Source organism: Plecotus auritus, assembly GCF_963455305.1.
Source record: "Plecotus auritus genome assembly, chromosome: 8".
NCBI classification, from domain to species: Eukaryota; Metazoa; Chordata; class Mammalia; order Chiroptera; family Vespertilionidae; genus Plecotus; species Plecotus auritus.
In genome coordinates, this window is record NC_137782.1 from 71,454,203 (window position 1) to 71,477,331 (window position 23,129).

Genomic DNA, 23,129 nt, shown 5'->3' on the forward strand with positions numbered 1-23,129 from the left:
GGTATAAAGGCCAAACTCTTGGAACAATGAAAAAAAGAGTGGGTTCTTGAATTAACTCCAGAAAGTCAGAGCCATGTAGTTGAGGCTTTGCTAAAGTGAAAACTGTAATTGGAAGGCGAAGGAAAAATAGTTCCAATTTGGAAATCAGACTTATGAAGTAACTATAATATATTCACTAGTGATTGCCTTTAAAATAAAATTTAAAAAATTGCCTTGTGAAATTGCAAACTGCACATTAATTTTAAGACAGATTCCATGGCCATCAAACTTCTTTATAAATCCCATTGTCAATGGAATGAGCAGGCCTGTCAACCCTGCTTGGAGCAGTCAAAGTTGCTGCCTTGCTCCTCTGATGGGTACAGATTCATTCCAGGGGATCTGGCTGCTGCTGCGAAATCAATGAGAAGCAGACATTGGAACCACTGGAACGGGATAATTGCTCCCAGAAACTTGAGAAACTTGTAGTAAATACCATGCCAAAGAAAGGCCAAATCAAAAAACCCTGAGTTGTGATTTAAACATTGCCCATGCAAACAAATAAAAAGATACCAGCATCTAACATTCTACACCAGGTGTCACTTATGAAGTCAAAGCTAGAAAAGGTGTCATTAATGTTATGATATTGAGTGGATGTGTCCATCAGAAGTAGGTGGCTAGAAGAATTCCTAAGGTGAACTGTCTACCAGGGTGATAAGTCTTGGCAAATCTATTGGTTGGAGCAGGTAGGTGAGTAAACCAAGGTTTGCTGGGTTTTAATCCTGAAGCAAGAGTTTCATGAATTCCTACTATTGATTGAAAAGATCTGGGCTGAGATGGATGAAGAATGGATTGTAAGGGACTTAGGACCAGCTAATGGGGCTCACACTAGAGGCATTGAGCAGATTTAGGAAACTGGAAGTGATAGCAAGGACTTCTATTTTATTGAAGTCTTTTCTCAGATAAGCAAAAATAGCATCCAAATCTTAGTCAGACTCCAAGAGATAGCTCTTCTGGCAGATTGGGCACTAATTTGCTTCTAATTCAGGTAGGTTTCCTGTAATGAGATGTTATTTGAAAGAACCCAGCATGGCTGAGTCCATGGGAGGGATAACCTTGGCTGCCTAGTCAAACTTGGAGGCCTGGACGTGGCCAATGTTGGCTTCTATTGTGGAGAAGAGGAGCATCTGGTGGTAGCCTCTACCTAAGGGTATCTGTCAGATGTCATCTTTCATTATAGGAAGAATGGGGACTAGAGGAGAGGAGTGGATATTCTCAGCAGGGGAAGGGATTAAGTACTAAATCTGACATGTTGGCCATCAGGGAGTTTTCCCATTCTCTGTCTCCAATGTTTGTGGAAAGGACAATGATGAATTGTGGCAGAGGCAGCTGCACCTGACATGGATTTTGATCTTCCCAGAATAAACTAGGAAGGTTGGGGGCACCAGATGGAAAGTGTAATAGGCATATAGGCACAATTTCTTTGACATCTGGGTATTCATGGCCTCCCTCTCACCTCACTTATCAATCAAGGAGAATTATGGCAATGTCACTGTAGTATTTACTACTCTCCTGGAGCTCTGTGGCATAACTGTGCAGTTAGAAGAACCTTACAAGCCGAGATGGGAAATCTGTATCAGAAAGGATCTTTCTCCAGGAAGGGTAAAAGTGGAGAGCTGGTAGGTAAGAGGAAACTACAGGGGGAAACAGAACAATTAATGCTCACACTTTGGGACTGCTAAAGAAAGTATTTCAGGGATAGACTGAAGAATAAATGGGGGGATAATGCTGGCTTGATAAAGGGATGGCATTAAGTACTAAAAGAGACTGAGAGTGAAAGGAATACAAGGAAATTAATGTTTCCTTTTGAATGTTAGATTATGGTCCTTTGAATGCAACAATCCACTAAGACAGGGCTATAGGAGCTCCAAGATTTATTACCACGGAATCCTACCTCATAGCAAAGTAAAAAATCAAGAGAACCCACCACTCAATTTAAGAACTCAGTTTATTCAACCCTCATTACCAATTTACTTCCTCCCAGCATTTATGCTTGCTCTCAGGATCACATCATCCTTCTTCTAGAAGCTGGGTAGACTGAGGCTGAGCTGTGGGGGCCTGGTTACTTCTGGCTCATCTTTGTTCATAGTGTGAGTCCTTTCAGAGATCTAACTCAACCGAAGAGTTTTCACATGCCCTCCCATCCTTAGCCAATCCTTGTCCTTTCAGCCAAAGCTCTCAAAAGCATCACTCAGGCTCTGTAACACACTGTCCACCTCTCCTCCTAGAAGCAGCAGATGCCTTCAGGAGAAAGGCAGTCCCAAACACCAGGACCATATTCCTGATCTTTCCAACTCTAGATCCTGGCCTGGCAACCTGGGAATCCATTATCTTTTCATCTCTGATGCCTTTAAGAACTTCATTAATGGATGTGGATTTCCCTTACTACTCCCACTGTAAAGATGAGTCACAGAGAAATTAGGTACCTTGACTAACTTACCACTTACCACTAACGGGCAAATGGGGGACCCGGGATTCAATCCCAGGAAGACCTGGGCTAATATCTGTTTCTCAAGCATCTTCCCTTTGTAAGGGTGATATATGTTTCTCTCTGGTGATGCAAGAACAAATCTTGGGAAATCCTAAGGATTATATTTCTAACATTTCAGGATTTCCTTCAAATATTATTATTAGTAAAGTAGTCCTTGGAATGTCTCATAATCAGAGGATTTAAAGGGCTAGCCAAGAACTGGAAACACTCTACATGTCTGTCAATTCATTCTGTAGAGTGAATAAACAATGTGATAAATATTCATTAAGTGAAATTCTACACACCATTAGAAAGGATTGAACTATGATTCATGCAGCATGGATGAACCTGAAATACATTACTGTGAGGAAAGAAGTACCTTATTTATTAAAGAAGTACCGTGTTTTATGGTCCCTCTTTCATGGTTTTAATACATTTTTTAAAATATATTTTATTGATTTTTTTACAGAAAGGGAGAGGGACAGAGAGTTAGAAACATCCATGACAGAGAAACATCAATCAGCTGCCTCCTGCACACCCCCTACTGGGGATATGCCCTCAACCAAGTTAGATGCTCTTGACCGGAATTGAACCTGGGACCCTTCAGTCCGCAGGCCAACGCTCTATCCACTGAGCCAAATCAGTTAGGGCAGTTTTAATACATTTTAAGTTTAAAGTTTTTATCTGACAATATTAGTCCAAGGTGTGGGGCAAGTCTAATCTTGATCTCTGATGGATAATTTCTGTGTGTAATTGGTGACTTTGGATTGCGAGTTCATCTTAGTGGGGCTTTATAGGAATTTTTATGCCAGATTGACAGTGTTTTCAATAGCAGATAGTTCTGTGCTTGCTTCTGCTAATATTCTCCCCTCCTCTGTTAGCATTTTTATGAGTATTTCTTGGTTTGGAGGCAATGAAGCTAGTGTAAATTCAAAATGCAATTTGTGTAAGGTCAGGCCCATATGATTTCTCAGGGAAGTCTCCTATTTTTCAACACAAAGACCAGGCCAAGACAGAGGAGCTTTCTTGTAATTTCCATGTGCTAGTAAGCCATTTTTTTTGTTTGTTTGTTTCACTAAGGATGTAGCTGGGAATTTTATGCAATTTCAGCTCCATTCTCCCACCTTGCTACAATCAAGACTTTGCATCCCACACCTGTGTGGCCAATAAAACATACACTCCCTGGCTCTCTCGGGCAGCAGCTCTCCACTACTTCTACAAGGGCAGGCCCAGGACCAGGGCTGTTTATTTGCCTCATGGTTGTTGGCTCCTGTGATTTTTTTTTTCTTTTAAGGTCAGCTTCGCCTTAAAAAAATGTCAGTTACACTTTAGCCAACATTTCTAGTGTTTGTAGTGGGAGGGTTTTCAATTTTTCTGCTCCACAATATTTGTTAAATAAATTTTAGAAATGCTAAAGTCCTTCTTGAAGGTTCATGTCATCAGCCTACTGAAAGGCCAACAATTTAACCCTTGTTGGAACAATCTACATTGAGATCTCTCCTGACTTGGATTTACCCTAAATCACTATTTTGTTTGCATATTAAGAATTAGGCAGTTCTCCTTGCTCAAGAATAGTCAGGAGCTTAGCTGTTGCCTGAAGCCGCTACTTTAACCTGTCGCTAGGATTGTGTTGTATTCACAGGACAGGGGGCTTATCTTTCTGCTACAGCATGAGAGTAGGCCTTCACTTTTAAAACAAATGCCAATACTATTCATATGTCTTAAAAAGCATAGAAGGAAAAGAAATCACCCTATTTTGTGCCATTTAAAAGGACATTAGCCCTAACCGGTTTGGCTCAGTGGATAAAGCATTGGCCTGCGGACTGAAAGGTTCCAGGTTCGATTCTGGTCAAGGGTATGTACCTTGGTTTCGAGCACATCCCCAGCAGGAGGTGTGCAAGAAGCAGCTGATTGATGTTTCTCTCTTATCAATGTTTCTAACTATCTCTCTCCTTTCCTCTCTGTAAAAAATCAATAATAAATATATATATATATATTTTAAAGGGACATTTGCTCTTTTAGGAGGTAACAGTTACTCTTCCAGTCAGTAGAATAAACACTCTGAAGAAGGCTCAAATGACTTGATGCTATAGTTTAACCATGTGGCTTTGCCCACAGCTGTTTCCTATTCATGAAGTAGTCAACAACTTGAAGTCTTAGAATACTCTGTACAATATTATTAGACAAAATAGTTAACAGTTAATGGTCAACCCATAATATGCTTGTTTCTAATGCTATTTCTTAGATTAAGATTCATGCGTAGAATTTACTACACAGAGAGCTAGAGTTTGAAAAACAATCCCATAGCATTACAACTCCATAATTTAGTGAGCCTAGCAGTTGGGGCACAAATGTGCTCTGTGTTTATCCTATTTTCTCTACTCCAGTATTAATTATAATAAATAATTTTAGGAATTATATGCCCTACCACTAACAACAGAACACAAAGAATTCTGTTGGTATAAATCTTTCCAAAGGGTAATTTTTAGATTAGCATGATTAATCAGATGTCTATTAACTAGAATCACACTTAGGGAGATTTATGGAGCCTATCAATTACTGACTTCAATATATACTGATCTCAAAGATATTAAAATGGGAGGTAGAGCTCATGCAAAGATTAAATGGAAACTATGCCTCCATCACTCCCCTATACAAAAGGAAAATGAAGCTCAGAATCTACCCTGATGGCTCCACAAAGAACTTTCCATTGAGATGAATGCTAGTCCTATTTCTCCACATGTGCATCTTAAAGGCTGCTTGTGTGGATCCCAATCCATCTCTGCCTCCACAATTCCTAATCTTGCCCTCTGGTCACATGTTACCACCAAAACCTCAGTCTAGATCAGGACTTTTATAAACTCACATAGCATCTCTTAAGTTTTCCAGTTGGAACTCTTATCCCACTTATTAATGTCCCTCTTCCCAAGTAAAATATAAATTCTATGGGAGCATAGCATTCACAATTTGAAAACTCTGGTATCCTGCAGACACCAGTAATGGTCTAGCCCACGTGGGCATTTGTACGGCTATTTCTCAGGAGCTTAACCTTGTGATGATGTCACTGTGGCTGAGATGACATATCCCAGCCTCTCTTTCAGTTAGGTGTGACCCTGTGACTAAGTCCTCTCATAGGAAATGTGACCAGAAATAGTGTGTGTGTGCCTCTTGGTAGCCTACCCATAACATCTCTGAGGAGTACTCCTCCATGCACTATCCCCTTCTGACTGGTTGGGATGAAGGTGACCACAGTCACCTTAGGAACCACAGAGAACAAAGCCTCCCTTGGCCTAGATCCTAGAAAAACCTGCCTGAAGCACAGCCACTACTGCCTGGGATGCCTGAGGTGGACTAGGTGACCCGGTAATACAATTCTTGTTCTTAAAGGCCCTGACATTTGGGGGTCTGTTAACACAGCCTACACTAGGCTGATACAGTTATCAACCTTGAGTTCACATGTCCTAAGAAAGAACTCCAGTTACTATGGAATATGTTCCAAAGAGCCTTCAAGACTGGGATAAAGCAGGGAGTTGCATTGTAACTCTGTGTCATTGGCTTCAAAAGCTACAGGTTTTGCTCCCACCAAGGATGTGCAGACCAAGTTCAGGTAGGCTGAGACATTGCAAAATGGGTATTTTTTACTATAGAGGCCAGTGTGTATTCTGAGCCAGCTTCTCTGGGGGAGGGAAGCTCAGTGGTATGGAAATTTAATCATGTTCTTTTTACTATACATCCCTCTACTGTTTTTCAAAAGTGAGCATTTTAATCTCCATTGTTTTAGTCCCCAGGGGTTTTTGTAAGTGTCACCTCTCCTCCTTTGTGCTTTCCACTGCCATAGTGCCGGGAAGGTTGGGGTGCAGACCAGTCATCTCACTGCCATCTGCTCCAGCCTGGCCACCCCCAGACCTCAGCACAGAAGGAGACCAGGGAGGCGAATGCAGTGAGATCCTATAGACAACACAATGGGCTGTGACAAGGAGCCCTTTAACGGCCCCTCCTTTGTTTTGTGCACCTTCCAGAGCAGCTAAAGGCACATGGTGTGGGTTTCAAGGAGAAGGGGATAAAGAGGAAAAATGAACAGACTGGATGGGGGATGGACACAGAGGAGAAAATTTCTAACACAGTAATCTTTTTCGCTGCCTAGGCAAATAACTCTTGTGAAAACAGTTACATGAAAGCAATAGATGGTTTTGTTTTTACTTAGCACTATCATAGGTTTTGAGGCAAATGGAAATTTACATAAAATGAAAACACACTGGATCAAGGATTATGTACAATTCTGTGATTAAGGTGCTTTGCAATTCAGGCAACGTTCTGCTAGAAACTCCTATCTTGGTTCCAGTTGCTGCAGATACTATTTGAGGAGGCAAAGAGTAAACACATCGATGAAGAGGAAAATAATTTAGTACCGTGGGCTAAGTAATCAAGACTATTACAAGGAATATAAATAATAAATTTATAATGTATTGCAATACAAATAAGTATTTTCAGTATAAAAACTGCATTTGCACAAAGAAGCTATTCAGTAACAAATACAATTACACTATATTGGAAACATGTCAAAGCTGTATGTCTCACATAGACTAGCACAATGTCACAGTTCACATGAAACTTTACTGAGAATAAGCCATCACCTGAAGGCCAAGTCCTGGTCTGAAGCTGTCACAGCCTTTCCACTGAACCTCCTGGTTCAGGAAAGCTGTTCACAAGCTGTTGGAGTTTCATCAGACTTGATGACTCCACATTGGTTTTGCAAGACAAGCTGTAACCTTAGGAGAACCAAAACGTAGGACTGAGGTAAAGAGATACTAAACAAAGAACTTTTCTGTTGGCACAAAGGATGTGAATACTTTCCAAAATGTTGTTATATTTAACAGGATGGGTCTACCACACATTTGTAACACTGGCAGAAATAACACTTCGACGCGGAAATAAAGGACAGACAGATATTGATACATTAGCAAAAGCACTAATCTCCTTTCTTTCTCTCACTTCATGCCAATTTAAGGTGCTGAAATCTCAGGTGTACCCTAGCTTGTCTACCTTTTATTGACTCTTTAATGTTTCCCATCCTTCACTCTTGATTCAGTAATACAGTAAGTACTTGTCCTGAAAGACATTTTTATTATCTACTCCAAAGTTGTTACAGGATGCAGGCTCTGCAGGCTTACATATACCCAAATCATGTAGCAACTCCAGAGCTTTCAATGAGTTTGGGCCATAAATAAATAAAAACGTGGCTTTCTCCAGTGTCAAAAGCCAAGCTGGTCAATGCTTGTTTGCTACCTCAACATAAGATCGCTAAGCAAGTTGGGTAGTGTAACAGACCTAGCAAGATATGTAATAAAGGAAACTAAGAAAAAGGTAGGTAGAAGGTGCCTCATCGATGAAAAGGCATCTGCTCCAACTACTCAGTTACTTTTAATTCACCTAATTTTGATTTATACAAAATACTATTGCATAAGTAAATAACTGATATTACAATATAGGAAAGCAAGGTTAATGTTTACTTTCTAAATGAAAATCATGTTTCCATGCACTTGACTCCTGGAATAAATATAATATCCTTAAAATCCTACTGAAATGTTAATTTCAAATTATTTTAGGTTGACTTTTTTCCTTTAGTTTTACATTCAGTCATACTGAAAACAACTTAAGGGCCTCAGGTGGAAAGAAATGAAATTAGTTGAGTATTTATCAGACCACTTGGTAAAAACCCCATCTTTTGCCAAGATATTGAAAAACAGGAAAAACAGGAAAAAAAAATGGTTCTCATAGCCAGACTTTTAAACTTCTAATGAATTTTCTTCTCCAATATGCTTTTCTTTGCTCACTTCATTTTTTAAAAGTATTGCTGAGAAAGAAAATACATTTTTTAAAATATATATATAATTATACTATTTGGGGTCCAACTGGAAATTGGTCTTACATTTCTAAAAGGTCAAAGTAGATTTCTTCATTCCCTCCCCTCTAGTCAAATATTCCACTTTAAAAATAAATGATTTTATTACAAAGGAGGGGAGCTTATACCTGGTACAGAAAAGCCAAATTGAATCCTTTCTTAGTCTATAGCTTTGAACTTGAGCTTAATGATCTTTGAAAACTCAATTCAGCTGATTATAAGAGAAAGCAATCCAGTGCCGGGAGGGCACGCCCAACTCAGCAATGATCCAGAAAAGCTTCCCAGAATCAGGGAGAGATGGAGCTGCAACCATCAGAACGACCGCACTTTGGGTTAAGATGTGTCAGAGAACTACCTTACGGAAGGAAAGAAAATGAGCAAATTCAAGATTTTCCTAGCTCCTCAGTTCTCTGGTGGCCTCTAACTTGAGGTTGTGTTGCGGTCTGAAGAGAAAAACTATTATTGGTGACTCTTGTTTTGGGGAGCAGGGAGGGTTGTCAAACCATCTTACTGAGGGTCTTTGGGAGAGGGTTGAAGGGCTGGGAGGACAATGAGATCCAATGTCCTTGGTCTGGTCAGGATTTCCCCAGCTTCATAGCCGCCAAAAGCTGGTGACTCTTTCTTATTTTGGGGGTAATCCTCACCTGAGGATATTTTTCTATTGATTTTTAGAAAGAATGGGGAGGGGGAGAGACAGAAAGAGAGAAATACATCCATGTGAGAGACACATCAGTTGGTTGCCTCCCGCAAGAGCCGTGACTAAGGAGCCTACAACCGAGGTACAGGCCCTTGACCAGAATTGAACCTGTGACCCATCAGTCTATGGGCTGACACTCTATCCACTGAGCCAAACCGGCTAGGGCAAAAAATCTGGTGACTCTCATGCTGCAGGATGAGGCTGTCAGGTAACTGAATTGGAAAGATGAAAAATAACCATCTCTAAAAATTAGATTCTGGCAGAATAAAAAACCCCTTTGTGTGAGTTTGCAACCGGCTCATTCAAGCACAGAAAGACAGCAAGTTTCAGAACCGCTCCCTCCCGCCAGTGATCCCGTGTTCAAAGTTAATGGAAGAAAAGGGTTATCTAAACAGCCAGATAAGAGTACACTGCATATTTCTTTTTTTAAAATGACAGAAACTTTTAAATTTCATAAGCCTGCACTACTTATTATTCTGTCTGGACCCAAGGGGTGTAGAATCAACTTTAGTCATCTTTCATAAGCTTGGAATCTAATTTTATGAATTTATTCTAAAACATAAATCAGAGGTAAGGCAGAAGTAGATGGATGGATTTTTTTAAAAGAAACTGGGCCTCCTGGGTACTTTTAGTAGATTTGAGCACTGAGAGATTTACAGGGATAAAATTCTTTACAAGATTAAGAAAGAAGGAAATGAAACCAAATCTTTCATTTCCAGATACTCACTTTCATTAATTCTTTCACCAAAAGCACATCACTGAAGGAGAACCAGAAATGTTCAGTTATTATTAAAGTAGTTCAAGTCAGGGAACCCCTTGAGATGAAAACAAAACAACACAGTATTCAAGTTTTCTTCACAAGATTACCTTGTACTGGCAAGACTTAGGAGACTTCTGGGTTGGGAAAGAATATTGCTGAAGGGACTTTTTGAAAAAAAAATTACTACATTTTGGCAAAAAACAACAAAATTGTCTCCTGTAAAATCCCTACTACTTTTTGAATCCCCAAAGGTTACAATACTGCATTCGAGTGCTTGGCAGTCCGACTTCATGGGCTGCAGTTTTTGATTACCTAAACCCTTAAATCCACTCAACGCAGCTGATGTCAACCTGGCTGCTGTCTGGCCCTCTCACTAGGAAGCGATGTGAAGTGTGGGGAGCCTGCAGGCCCTTGGCAGGACAGCTGGAAATGGGATAGGTAAGAAATAAGACATAACAATGGAGATTTAGAGTCAAGACAACTGCCAAGCTCTTTACTACAATAATCCAGGGCCCTCTCCATTTCTCTCTAAAAAAAGGGGCTCAGTACTATGGTGCCTGATGTTTCTTATAGTTTGACAAAAGTAACTTATTAACACAAGGAGAAGCAAGACTTCTGCTACACATGAGGATGCTCAGGCTGCTTTGCTTTCACTTTATGGGGCCTGCAGCCTTGTCAATGAACAGTCCTCACGAGGGCTGGGCATCGCTACCTCTGGTCAAAACTCTCCCGCCCCAAGTAGATGCACGTGTGCCCATCCCAAATCCCCAAGCATATCCTAACACCACGCATCTGATTGTCATGCCTGAAGGATTCTCATTAATACAAGTTAGGCTTAATGCCGAGACTACTTGACTAAGATGGTTTTTTAAGAGAAGCTTGCTCGGGAAACAATGAGGAATTTGGTTTAGACTGCAGACAGAGGGAAGCCGGCATACTCCTCTCCTCTATGTTCTTGGAAACAGTCTGTGAACCTAAGGTCCCTTATCAGCATGCTGACTTTTGCGCTGCCTCAATGTGTCTTCCGTGTCAGATGGACGGGGCTGTCCAGGGGCATCTTCCTCAGTCTCACTGGGTCCTCTTTCCTCCAGGGGTTCCTTCGGGGGCCCCTGGTCCTGGGTATCAGTAGTCTCCTCATCCGCACCAGCAGCCAGGTGGTCCTCCTCCTCTTCTTCCTCTGGTTCGTCCTCATCACCAAAGTCTTCTTTCTCTTCCTCGTCATCTACAAGGCTGTCCTTGTTTTCTTCTTCATTTGAGTCATCTTTTTCGTCTTCTGCATCCTGCAACTGTTCAGCCCTATGAGCCTCCTCTGACTTCCGACTCTGCTCTGTGGAGGGAAGAGAGGGGAACAGCCTCTGAATAAACAATAGTCACTCAGCAATCAAATAACTGTGTTTGGCTGTGAAATAAAGAAAGGGAGGCACACGACAGTTTTCTCCACCTTGAAGCTGTTATACCCAGGACAGATCTCTGGTTGGCGTCCTTGCCCAGCCCAGGAAGGCAAAGGTTCCCCCAGGCTTTGTATTTTGTACCTTGTAGAATCTGGCTCAGTGACCCACTCACTAGCCATGGTAACTTATTCACCATATGACAAGCTGAGCCAATCAGAGTGTGTTAAATACATTTTCCTTTTCCCAAAAATTGCTTTAAATTGGCTTTCTGTTACTTCTAAGAATTCTAAGGAACATAATATACCTTCTAATTAGTCATATGCAGCATTATAATGTTTCAATCAAGGACATACTGCATATACCACAGCAGTCCCATCCTATCTAATAAAAGAGTAATATGCAAATTGACCATCACACCAAGACACAAGATGGCCACCCCCATGTGGTCAAAGATGGTTGCCCCCATGTGGACACAAGATGGCCACCACATGATGGCCTGCAGAGGAGGGCAGTTGTGGGAAGTTAGGGGTGACCAGGCCAGCAGAGGAGGGCAGTTGGGGGTGACCAGGCCAGCAAGGGAGGGCAGTTGGGGGGAACCCAGGCCGGCAGGGGAGGGCAGTTGGTGGGGACCCAGGCCTGCAGGGAAGGGATGTTGAGGGGGACCAAGCATGCAGGGGAGGGCAGTTGGGAGGGACCAGGCCTGCAAGGGAGGGCAGTTGGGGGCAATCAGGCAAGCAGGGAGGGCAGTTGTGGGGGACCAGGCCTGCAGGGGAGGGCAGTTGTGGGCAATCAGGCCATCAGGGAGGGCAGTTAGGGGTGACCGGGCCAGCAGAGGAGGGCAGTTGGGGGGGGGCAGGCCTGCAGGGGAGGGCAGTTGTGGGGGACCAGGCACACATGAATTACCTTGCTCTGCTACAGGACGACTACAATAGGAATTTTTTAGCCCCATTATAATCTTACTAGAGGCCCGGTGCACGAAATTCGTGCGGGGGGAGGGGGGTGTCCCTCAGCCCAGCCTGCATCCTCTCCAATCTGGGACCACTCACAATCCAGGACTGCTGGCTCCCAACTGCCCTCCCCTGCAGGCCTGGTCCCACCCAACTAGGATGCAGGCTGGGCTGAGGGACACCCCCCACCCCCGCACGAATTTTGTGTATCAGGCCTCTAGTAAGATTATAATGGGGCTAAAAAATTCCTATTGTAGTTGTCCTGTAGCAGACCTAGGCCTGCAGGGGAGGGCAGTTGGGGGGCCAGACATGGATGGGAGATCAGTTGGGGGGGCAAGGCCTGCAGGGGAGAACAGTTGGGGGGGACCCAGCCTGCAGGGAGGGCAGTTAGGGGTGACTGGGCCAGCAGAGGAGGGCAGTTGGGGGAGACCAGGTCAGCAGTGGAGGGCAGTTGGCAGGGGGGACCAGGCCTACAGGGGAGGGCAGTTGGGGGGGGGGGGGGACAAGGCCTGCAGGGGAGGACAGTTGGGGGGGGGGACCCAAGCCTGCAGGGGAGGGCAGTTGGGGGGAACCAGGCCAGCAGGGGAGGGCAGTTGTGGGGGGACCAGGCAAGCAGGGGAGGGCAGTTGGGGGGGACCAGGCCAGCAGAGGAGGGCAGTTGGGGGGGACTAGGCCTGCAGGGGAGGGCAGTTGGGTGGGACCAGGCCAGCAGAGGAGGGCAGTTGGAGGGGACCAGGCCTGCAGGGGAGGGCAGTTGAGAGCCAGAAGTCCTGGATTGTGAGTGGTCCCAGATTGGAGAGGATGCAGGCTGGGCTGAGGGACAACCCCCGCCACATGAATTTCGTGCACTGGGCCTCTAGTAAGATTATAATGGGGCTAAAAAATTCCTATTGTAGTCGTCCTGTAGCAGAGCAAGGTAATTCTTGTGTGCCTGTGGTGATGGTGGTGTAAATGCCTACTCTGCTGCCAGCTGTATAAAGTAAGATTGTATCATCTGTGTGTGTGCATGTGCACTCTGTGATGTTGCATAAAAGACCAAATCACACCTAATGATGCATTTCTCATAACGTATCCATCTCATAGCACAGGACTTTATCTATGGAAGTCCCAAAGCATTGAAAACTTCAAAAATTAAAAAGAAATATAGCTTATTTAAACTCCAAATTAAAATTCAACAAAGTCTCATAAAAGTCTTTATGCAAAGTTTCAAAAACGAATTTAAAGTATGCAAATCCAGGGCTATTTGATCTCAGCAACAGCGTGAAATAGTACAAAGATTTGGGGAAACTTCCTTTTTTTTTAATTAAAAAAATTTTTTTAATTGATTTCAAAGAGAGGGAGAGGGAGATATAGAAACATCAAGGATGAAAGAGAATCATCAATTGGCTGCCTCCTGCACACCCCCTTCTGGGTATTTAGCCTGCAACCCAGGCATGTGCCCTGACCATTGGGAATGGAACCATGACTTCCTGGTTCATAGATGGATGCTCACCAATGAACAACACTGGCCAGGCAGGGAGACTTCTTTCAAAGCACTTAGAATAGTTACAGGCACACAATAAAGTCCTAATAAATGTGAGTTCCTTCCTCCCTTTTCATTCCAGTTTGAATGAAGAAAAGGGTGTCAATTGATTAATGAAGGGCATACACAAAGGGAAAAAGAAATTGCCTAGATGAAATATTCCTTAATTTAAGAGAGAAAAAAGAGAATTTTGTTCAAGTCTACATAGAGAACATATTTTAAGGAATTTAGTGGTGGTGGTTTGGTAATCTATCAAATCAAGGGGAAATCCACCACCTATATGAGCACGAAAGGGCACAACACAGAATTCCAAAAATAATCTTATTTACATGAGTTTATCACACTTACCGGGATGTTCAGATACATGCCTTGGAAATGGCAAATAGAAACATTCTGATATTAACACCAAAACCTGGAGGGGGAAAAAATGTGATTTTATAGTGAGTAGGTAGGACATTTATTTCCAAAGAACCTTAAAATTAAGCCTTGTTTCTACAACCAGATATTCATAAATAATTAGCAGTTGGTCAAAAGTCCTCAAAACAGAAAAGGGTATATTTAAGAATTTCCTGTTTTTAAAATGTGATACAGTATAGGGAAATGCTAATATTTGAGAACAGGGGTCTCAAAGTCAAATGCCTAAGAGAGCCCACTAAAAATAGATGAATCAAGTGGGTATAAGAAAATAGACACTATCAGTCGAGTCTAAACTGGCCTTTAAAAAACACTCTTCTGGACAAACCGAACTGGTCTGTACATGGGCTGCCCCTCACCATAAACAGTAATAGTACTTCCTATACCAGTGTCTTAATGGTATTCTAAAATTTTAAAGAACTCAAAGTCATAGTCCTTTTGATTCAATTTTATAAATGTCAAATGAGTATCCTACATTTTGTTCAGAATTATTACCACCTGTATTTTAATTTATTAATTTACTCAATATTTGGTTTATTAACATCTGGGGCAAGATTCAAAAAGAGAAAAAATGGCAGTTTAATTATAAATCAATATAGAACAATTGAGCTTCATAAGAAAAATGAATAAAGCACTTTGATAGATACTTAAGAGATACAGAGATTACAACCGTTGGGAAGGATCAAGAATGATGCATTTGAAGAAGGCACATTTAAGGCCCTGAGCATAATCAGGAAGAGCTGGGTGGCAGCAGAGGTCTAGTGTAGAGGGCCCCCTGGGAAGGCACATGGGCATTCTTTAATTATTGTCAGCTGAACCCAGTGGCATCAGCAAAGCCACACCCTGGAAACACGCCTTGTCAAAAGGGCAAGGGTGTTGTCAGCTTGACCTTCATTTCAGCCCATGGTGTGGGGAAGTGGGTTTTGATATCTAAATCCAGCCTAGCACCAGGAATGCTCAGGGCCTACTCAAGAATGTAAATAATCTCCTTTTGTCTTGACCTTTTGGTGAAACTTCCTGGTATTTGGGGGTATAAAATAAACATGCTGCATCGGCTCTGGGTCACTGTCTCTCCATCAGAAGAGGGCAGCGGTCCACCCGGCCCCAGCTTTTCTTTCTGTCTCTGTGTCTTGTCTCTTTCTTTTATTTCTCAATCCCCAGCTACCTCTACTCAGGAATTGGACCCGCTCTCTAGCCGCGCTGGATGCGGAAAAGAGAGAAAATAGTTACAATATAGCTCCTTTAAGCTACACCAAAATGGGTCATGGGGGCGCTTAGGTCCAGAGAAAGCTATTAATGCCAGCCTGAGGAGACCCAACTTCTTATAAAGGAATAACATGTCACTTAATCGCTTGAACTGTCTTGAATCAACTCTCTTCTTTCTTTGGGTCAAGCCTCTAATAACCTTCCTTCACTGATTATTTAAATCTGTTTCCAAATGAATTTAGGACATAGAAACATCTGACATGACTTCTTGGGTTTAAAAGTCAACCTCAAAGATAAAACTCTAAAACTTTATGCTGAGAAGACTTTCCAGTGGTCTTGCATTAGGCTCACATTCAACCTACATTCTCCATAGCTCTACCTTAGTCTTCAGGGATCTCATATTGTTTCCTCTACAAGAACCTCATGCTCCTGTGGCTCCAGAATATACTACCAGAAAAATCTAGGACTAGACGGTAGATGGGAGAAGTACATTTACATCAAAGGTCAAATTTATATTCAAAGTCAAACCCTTTTAGGGCAGAGCATTAGGGGCACGTTAATAGCAGTATGATTAGTGCATCAGAATGGAACACACCTAGGACCTAATTAATGACATATCTAAGTTCTATCCCCACCCGTGAGGTTAACATTTAGTCAAATCTCAAATAAAAACCATAGTACGAAGGAATCATGCTCATGGCAAAATACAATTGGCTCCCTGGAATAAGACTTTGTTGTACTAACTTATGACTTGCTATAAAACAACTGCTAATATTTTAAGCTTATTTTAAAAAGTTTTTGCTAGCCCTGGTCAGGGCACATACCTAGGTTGTGGGTTCAATCCCGTCGGGCACATACAGGAGGCAACTAAGTGATGTTTCTCTCTCCCTTACTCTGTTTAAAAATTAATAAAAGCATATCCTGAGGTGAGGATTTAAAAAAAAAAGACTTTGTTAAAGAGCCACAATTTAATAAAATGTAAGGACAGACTTTTAAGATAATCTTAACTAAAAGTTTGTCTTTTTATATAAATTTTTAGTAATCATCACTTATTCCTATCATATAGTAGTTAGGCGCTATGTGGTTCATATATATTGTAAGGGCTTTTAAGAATTTAATTAGTTTAAAGCTCAATCAAATTGATCAAATGTATGTAAAGAGAAAAATTAATAAATTATATCAAAGAATAAAGCATGCCACAACACTTATAGCTGCCTATATAGTTAAATAAATAAATTTATTATTCCAACTCTTACCTAAAACATCTAGGGAGAAAATGCACAGATACCTACTAGATATGTAAGCACTAAATGTGCTTTGCATCTGATTTTTTTTCCACAATATTGACTGTTTTTTATCAACATTATCTTATAAAATCTACCTTGGAAAAAAGAGAGTGTATGTGTAAGCAGCTAGCCGGGATTAGAGGTTTAATTGGAGGATATGAACAAGAAAAAAAATCATCTCGTTCACTGGAGGAACAGATCCATAGCATTGGCCTTATCACCACAGAGTTCTAATCAAGTAGGCAATGTGTGAAATCACTGCTGAAGGGGTTGTCTTGCAAACTATCATTTCAAGTATGGTCTCAACTTTTCCGTTCATCACTGCCTATATTTTGGGCAGTACACATCTTCATAAAATAGAAAGGATAGAATTAAAAGATAAAGATTTAATGAATTTTTCATTATTTCTCAAATTAGCATTGTAAGCAATATCAAACAAGCAAATGCTATTTAACTGCTTAGATTACACACAAAATAATTTTTGTTTTGTTTTTTTTTTTTTCTTTTTTGGCTGCTTTGTAGTTTTGCATGAAACCTATTAGGCTTTAAGGACAGGGAAAAAGATTGGCATTATCTCTTACCAGACCCATGAGAAGGCCAAAAACCAAGGTTGCTATGACGAAAAGGACATAAGAACACCAAGCAGGCATTCCAAGGGTCACTGTAAAGTAGTTGTGAAGATGCTGTAATCAAAAGAAAAATTATTTATAATGAGGACCAAAATGTTTAAATCTAGCTCTCCAGCTATAACACAAGTCTGCAAATTGTTTCCACATAGAGGAGATCCCATAAAGGTCATGCAGTGGTTTATGCATCTGCAATTCCTCAGAACAAGTCAAGCTTTACAATATCAGGAATCTGAGAGTATACTCAAGGTTATATCTGGTAAGAGTGATTGTTCTTTGGAGTTCATGATCTGATAGAACTCTGGTAGAATTGTTTTTCTAGTCCAGCCTTGGGCAAACTATGGCCCGTGGGCCAGATCCGGCTGTTCTATCCGGTTCTCTTGCTCTCCCCTCCGCTCCTTTACTTTGAATTTATATTAGTTTACACAAACACTCCATCCATGCTTTTGTTCCGGCCCTCCGGTCAGTTTAAGAACCCATTGTGTCCCTTGAGTCAAAAAGTTTGCCCACCCCTGTTCTAGTCCCTTCTTCCACAATGAGAGATTTTTTGGTCACTCTCTACTAATAATTATATATACTTCAATATTTACTTGTAATATGGAATCCATAAAAATTAAACTTCTTCGGCCTTGACCAATTGTTAAGTAGAACTAAATACTACTTAGAAAACATCAATCATTTTAAATGTCTTCACTTCCTCCTTCTAATCAGACTCTCATTTCTCTACCTCTACCCATCCTTAGCAACTTTTCTAAATCACCATAAAACCTAAAATGTGATATTAGACAGAAGAACGTTTTCCAAGTTAATCCATTATGAGGAAATGAGATTTCATGAGGCTTTGAGTAGAGTGCACATCCTTTATTTTTACTATTCCCCAGAACTCTATTTGATACCAAAGAGTAAAAAAAAAGAGAAAGAGAGAGAGAGATAAAATCTGAACTGGAAATTATTTCCATGCTAAAATCACACAGAAATTACAGATATGAACTGGTAGTTTGGAATCAATACCCACTTAGATGGGGACTTGCAGGAGCCATGCTTCCTCATGAAGGTTTAGTGATCATAGGTTTCAGGCCATTTCAGCTTCAAGAACAGCCATTCACAATGTACTGGGCACACAATAAAATGGCTCCAAGCGATGAGTTCACAATACCAGTGGCAGGAAAGGAAGATGGCTGCCGAAGGGAAGGCAGACTGCAAGATAGTGTGTGAGTGAGAAAACAAAGAGAGAGTGTGTGGTCGCACCGGGAGTGTTTGTTGGTGAGTTGAGGGACAGCTATACTCGAGGAGACTGGGAGACTGCTGGACGGGGTTCCCCTGACCAGGCAGCCCCCACTGCTGCTGGGTTCCCTCGCGGAGCTACCAGCTTGGACGCGGAGACCGTGCCACCTTGAAGAGAAAAGTGGATGTTGTCGGGAACCAGAGAATCTACAACTACGGCACCCACCGAACAGCTGCGAACCCCAGAACGCCGGTCCCCAATTGGCGCAAACACACGGATTCAGAGGAGCTCTACACTCCACCACGGAAAGGTCAGATGTTGTCTAGGATAAGGAGAGAGAGAACTACATAACCAGACACCTGGAGAAGAGAGACCATGGGGAGACAAAGAAAGAGCCCGCATATGAAAGAAAAGCAGGCATCACCAGAAAAGGAAGTAAACGAAATGGAGGCAAGCAACCTGTCAGAGAAAGAATTCAGAGAAATGGTCATAGGTGTATGAAAAAAATGGAAGACAAATTCGACAATATGTGTAAGAAGCAAAGGAAATGAAGAAGAACCAAGAAAAAATGACATCGCTGCTGTAAAGAACCCAACAGAAAGCATCAAGAGTAGACTAGAAGAAGCAGAGGACCGCATCAGTGAGCTCTAAGACAAGGTAGGAAAAAATACCCAAGTAGAGCAGCTTCTAGAAAAAAAAAAATTAAAAAGCAGGAGGAGAGCCTTAAGGGAACTTTGGGACAACACCAAACAAAACAATATCCGCATAATAAGGGTCCCAAAAGGAGAGGAAACTGAACAAGGAATAGAAAACCTGTTTGAATAAATAATGACAGAAAACTTCCCTGATATAGGGAAGAAAAAACCCACACAAATCCAAGAAGCTCACAGAGTCCGAAGCAGAATGAACCTCAAAAGACCGACGCCAAGGCACATTATAATTAAATTGGCAAACACCAATGACAAAGTAAGTATCTTAAAAGCGGCCAGAGAGAGACAGAAAGTTACCTACAAAGGAACCCCCATCAGACTAGTGACTGATTTCTCAACAGAAACTCCTCAGGCCAGAAGGGAATGGAATGAAATATACAGAGTCATGCAAAGGAAGGGCCTGAATCCAAGAATACTATCAATCCAGCAAGGCTATCAATCAAAATAGAAGGTGAAATTAGGAGCTTCACAAACAAAAAAGGACTAAGGGAATTTATTACCACCAAACCAGCAATGCAAGAAATGCTAAAGGGTCTGCTGTAAAAAAAAGAAATAGGAAGTGAAGAAGGAACAGAGGGGTAAAGAATAAAAATGGCGACAAATAAGTACCTATCAATAATAACTTTAAATGTAAATGGATTAAATGCCTCAATCAAAAGACATAGGATAACAGTTGGATAAGAAAACATGACCCATATTATCAGCTGTCTACAAGAAACCCACCTCAGAAAAAAAGATGCACACAGACTGAGGGTGAAGGGATGGAAAAAGGTTTTTCAGGCGAATGGAAATGAAAAAAAAGCTGGGGTAGCAATACTTATATCTGACAAATTAGATCTCAAAGTGAAGGACATAAGAAGAGATAAGGAAGGCCACTTCATAATACTAAAGGGAGAAATCCAACAAGAAGAAATAACTCTGGTAAACATATATACACCCAATACAGGAGCACCCAAAAACATAAATAAAACTCCTGGAGAATATCAAGAGAGAGATTGACAGCAACACAATCATAGTAGGAGACTTTAATACCCCACTATCACCATTGGACAAATCCTCTAAACAAAAAATCAACAAAGAAACATCAATCCTAAATGACTCACTAGACCAGATGGAATTAATTGACATCTTCACAACATTTCACCCCAAAGCCAAAGAATATACATTCTTCTCAAGTGCACATGGGTCATTTTCAAAGTTAGACCATATATCAGGTAATAGGCAAAGTCTCATCAAATTCAAGAAGATAGAAATCATATCAAGCATCTTCTCAGATCACAGTGGCATAAAACTGGAAATCAGGGAGAGAAACCAAGATGGCGGCATAGGTAAGCACCTAAACTGCTGCCTCGCACAACAATTTCAGAACTACAACTAAAAGACAGAACGTCTATCACCCAGAACCACGGGAAAGCTGGCTGAGTGGAAGTTCTACAACTAGAAGGAAAGAGCAAACAGCATTGAGGGATGCACAAATGCTGAAAAGCTGAGGTACGGAGACGCGCGAATCGGGCTGGCGACGGGTGACTGAAAGCACTGCTGTTTTCAACCCGAAGGGAGATAAGCTCCCGATTACTCCGAACTCATTTCTGGGAAGACACGGGGAACCCAAACTCCTACGGGGAGAAGCTGGACTGTCTGCTGTGGGGTCGGAAAGTGAGGGAGGCCTGCTTGCAGGTCTGTGCGCAGGAACAATTGTTTATTGTGCTGGGGCACGGGACACGGGGACACAGTCGGAGACTCAGAGCCACAGAGCCGGCTTACTGGCAGCCATCGCTGTTTGCCACGCCCTAGCCTAGTCACGCCCTGAGACCCCGCCCTGCACAATCTACAAACCCACCCAAGCTCCAAGCAGCGGCTTTAGCATATGAATGGTCTGCCCTATTGCAGCTTAACCTAGCAAACTTGCAGCCCAGGTCAGACAGCTCCAAAACCTCCAAACTCCAAGCAAAGAGGAGAAAACTTTAGTTCTTGCTGTAGCTCCTGCTGGGTGGCCTCAGACAGTAGCTGACCTGCACCCCATTGGAGATCCAGAAGCCAGTGTACCTAGTGGTCAGTGTGAGACACCAGATTTCAACTCCTCACAACCATAAGTGATACATTCAAGAGGCAGACTCAGTGAGCACCAAAGCCCCACTGAAACAAGTCCTGCACCATAAGCGTGTCTCCAGCGCAACAGTTCTTCCATTATAGACACAGCGGGTCCTCATAGCCAATTGGCCTGGAGGTCAATTCCTCCCAGTGTACCAACAGCAATCAAGGCTTAACTACACCAAGACTTTGCACTCAGCCCACAAAGGGGTGTACCAAAGGCATCCACCTCAGGTGATTGGGGAGGCTGAGCTACTGGCCCCTATAGTTCACCTACCACACAAAGCCACTCCATCAACATAAGGAAGCAGCAAAATGCGGAGACAAAGAAACATGTCACGAATGAGAGAAATGGAGGAAAGCAAACTAATGGACGACATAGAGTTCAGAACCACATTTATAAGGTTACTCAAGAATCTTCTAAAAACCGCCGAGAAACTTGATGAGACCTCCGAGGAGCTTAGTGAGACCTTCAAGGACCTTAATGAGAATGCCAAAAAAATGGAAAAGGACCAATCAGAAATTAAGCATACACTGTCTGAAATAAAGAATATACAGAAACTCAACTGTAGATCAACGTACCCCAAGAATCAAACCAAAGATCTGAAATATGAGGAAACAAAAAACACCCAACCAGAAAAACAAAAAGAAAAAATCCAAAAATATGAAGATAGTGTAAGGAGCCTCTGGGACAACTTTAAGCGTACCAACATCTGAATTTTTGGGGTGCCAGAAGAAGAGAAAGAGCAAAATATTGAAAACCTATTAGAAGAAATAATGACAGAAAACTTTCCCTACCTGGTGAAAGAAATAGACTTACAAGTTCAGGAAGCACACAGAACCCCATACAAGAGGAATCCAAAGAGGACCACACCAAGACACATCATAATTAAAATGCCAAAGGCAAAAGACAAAGAGAGAATCTTGAAAGCAGCAAGAGAAAAACGGTTAGTTACCTACAAGGGAGCACCCATATGACTGTCAGCTGATTTCTCAGCAGAAACTATGCAGGCCAGAAGGGAGTGGCAAGAAATATTCAAAGTGATGAACAGCAAGAACCTACAACCAAGATTACTCTACCCAGCAAAGCTATCATTCAGAGTTGAAGGTCAGATAAAGAGCTTCACAGACAAGAAAAAGCTAAAGGAGTTCATCACCACCAAACCAGGATTACATGAAATGCTGAAGGGTGTTCTTTAAGAAAAGGAAGAAGAAAAAGGTAAAGATAAAAATTATGAACAACAAAATGACATCAAATACATACCTACCAACAAGTGAATCTAAAAATCAAGTGAATAAAAAATCTGAAGAACAGAATGGACTGGTGAATATAATAGAATCAGGGACATAGAAAGGGAGTGGACTGACAATTCTTAGGGGGGAGGGGGTGTGAGGGGTGCGGGAAGAGACTGGACAAAAAGCTTACACCTATGGATGAAGACAGTGGCGGGGGGTAAGGGCATGGGGTGGGGTGGGGAATCAGGTGGAGGGGAGCTAGGGGGAAAAAAAGAGGAACACCTGTAATAATCTGAATAATAAAGATTTATTAAAAAAAAAAACTGGAAATCAACTACAATAAAAACAATCCAAAAAAAGCAAACACATGGAGACTAAACACATGCTATTAAACAATGACTGGGTTACCAGAGAGATCAAAGAAGAAATAAAAAACATCATGGCAACAAACGATGATGAAAACACAACAATCCAAAATCTATGGGACACAGCGAAAGCAGTCTTGAGAGGGAAGTTCATAGCTCTACAAGCCTACTGCAAAAAAACAAGAAACAATGGTAATAAATTACCTAACCCTACAACTCAAAGAGTTAGAAAGAGAGCAACAAGA

The 23,129-nt window shown here is 41.8% G+C and overlaps 1 protein-coding gene across 1 annotated transcript in view; it reads right to left on the reverse strand.

Annotated features, from left to right (window-relative positions):
• Positions 1–9,078: 9,078 nt before the first annotated feature.
• The window catches only part of TMX4 (thioredoxin related transmembrane protein 4), a 46,205-nt gene continuing 32,154 nt past the window's right edge, over positions 9,079–23,129 (reverse strand). Inside the window, exons 6-8 of the mRNA XM_080685588.1 lie at positions 17,213–17,314; positions 14,074–14,137; positions 9,079–11,192 (exon numbers count right to left, since the gene is read on the reverse strand). Of these exons, the coding sequence (XP_080541714.1) occupies positions 10,840–11,192; positions 14,074–14,137; positions 17,213–17,314 (519 nt within the window). The 3' untranslated portion in view covers positions 9,079–10,839. The remainder of the gene's footprint in view (positions 11,193–14,073; positions 14,138–17,212; positions 17,315–23,129) is intronic.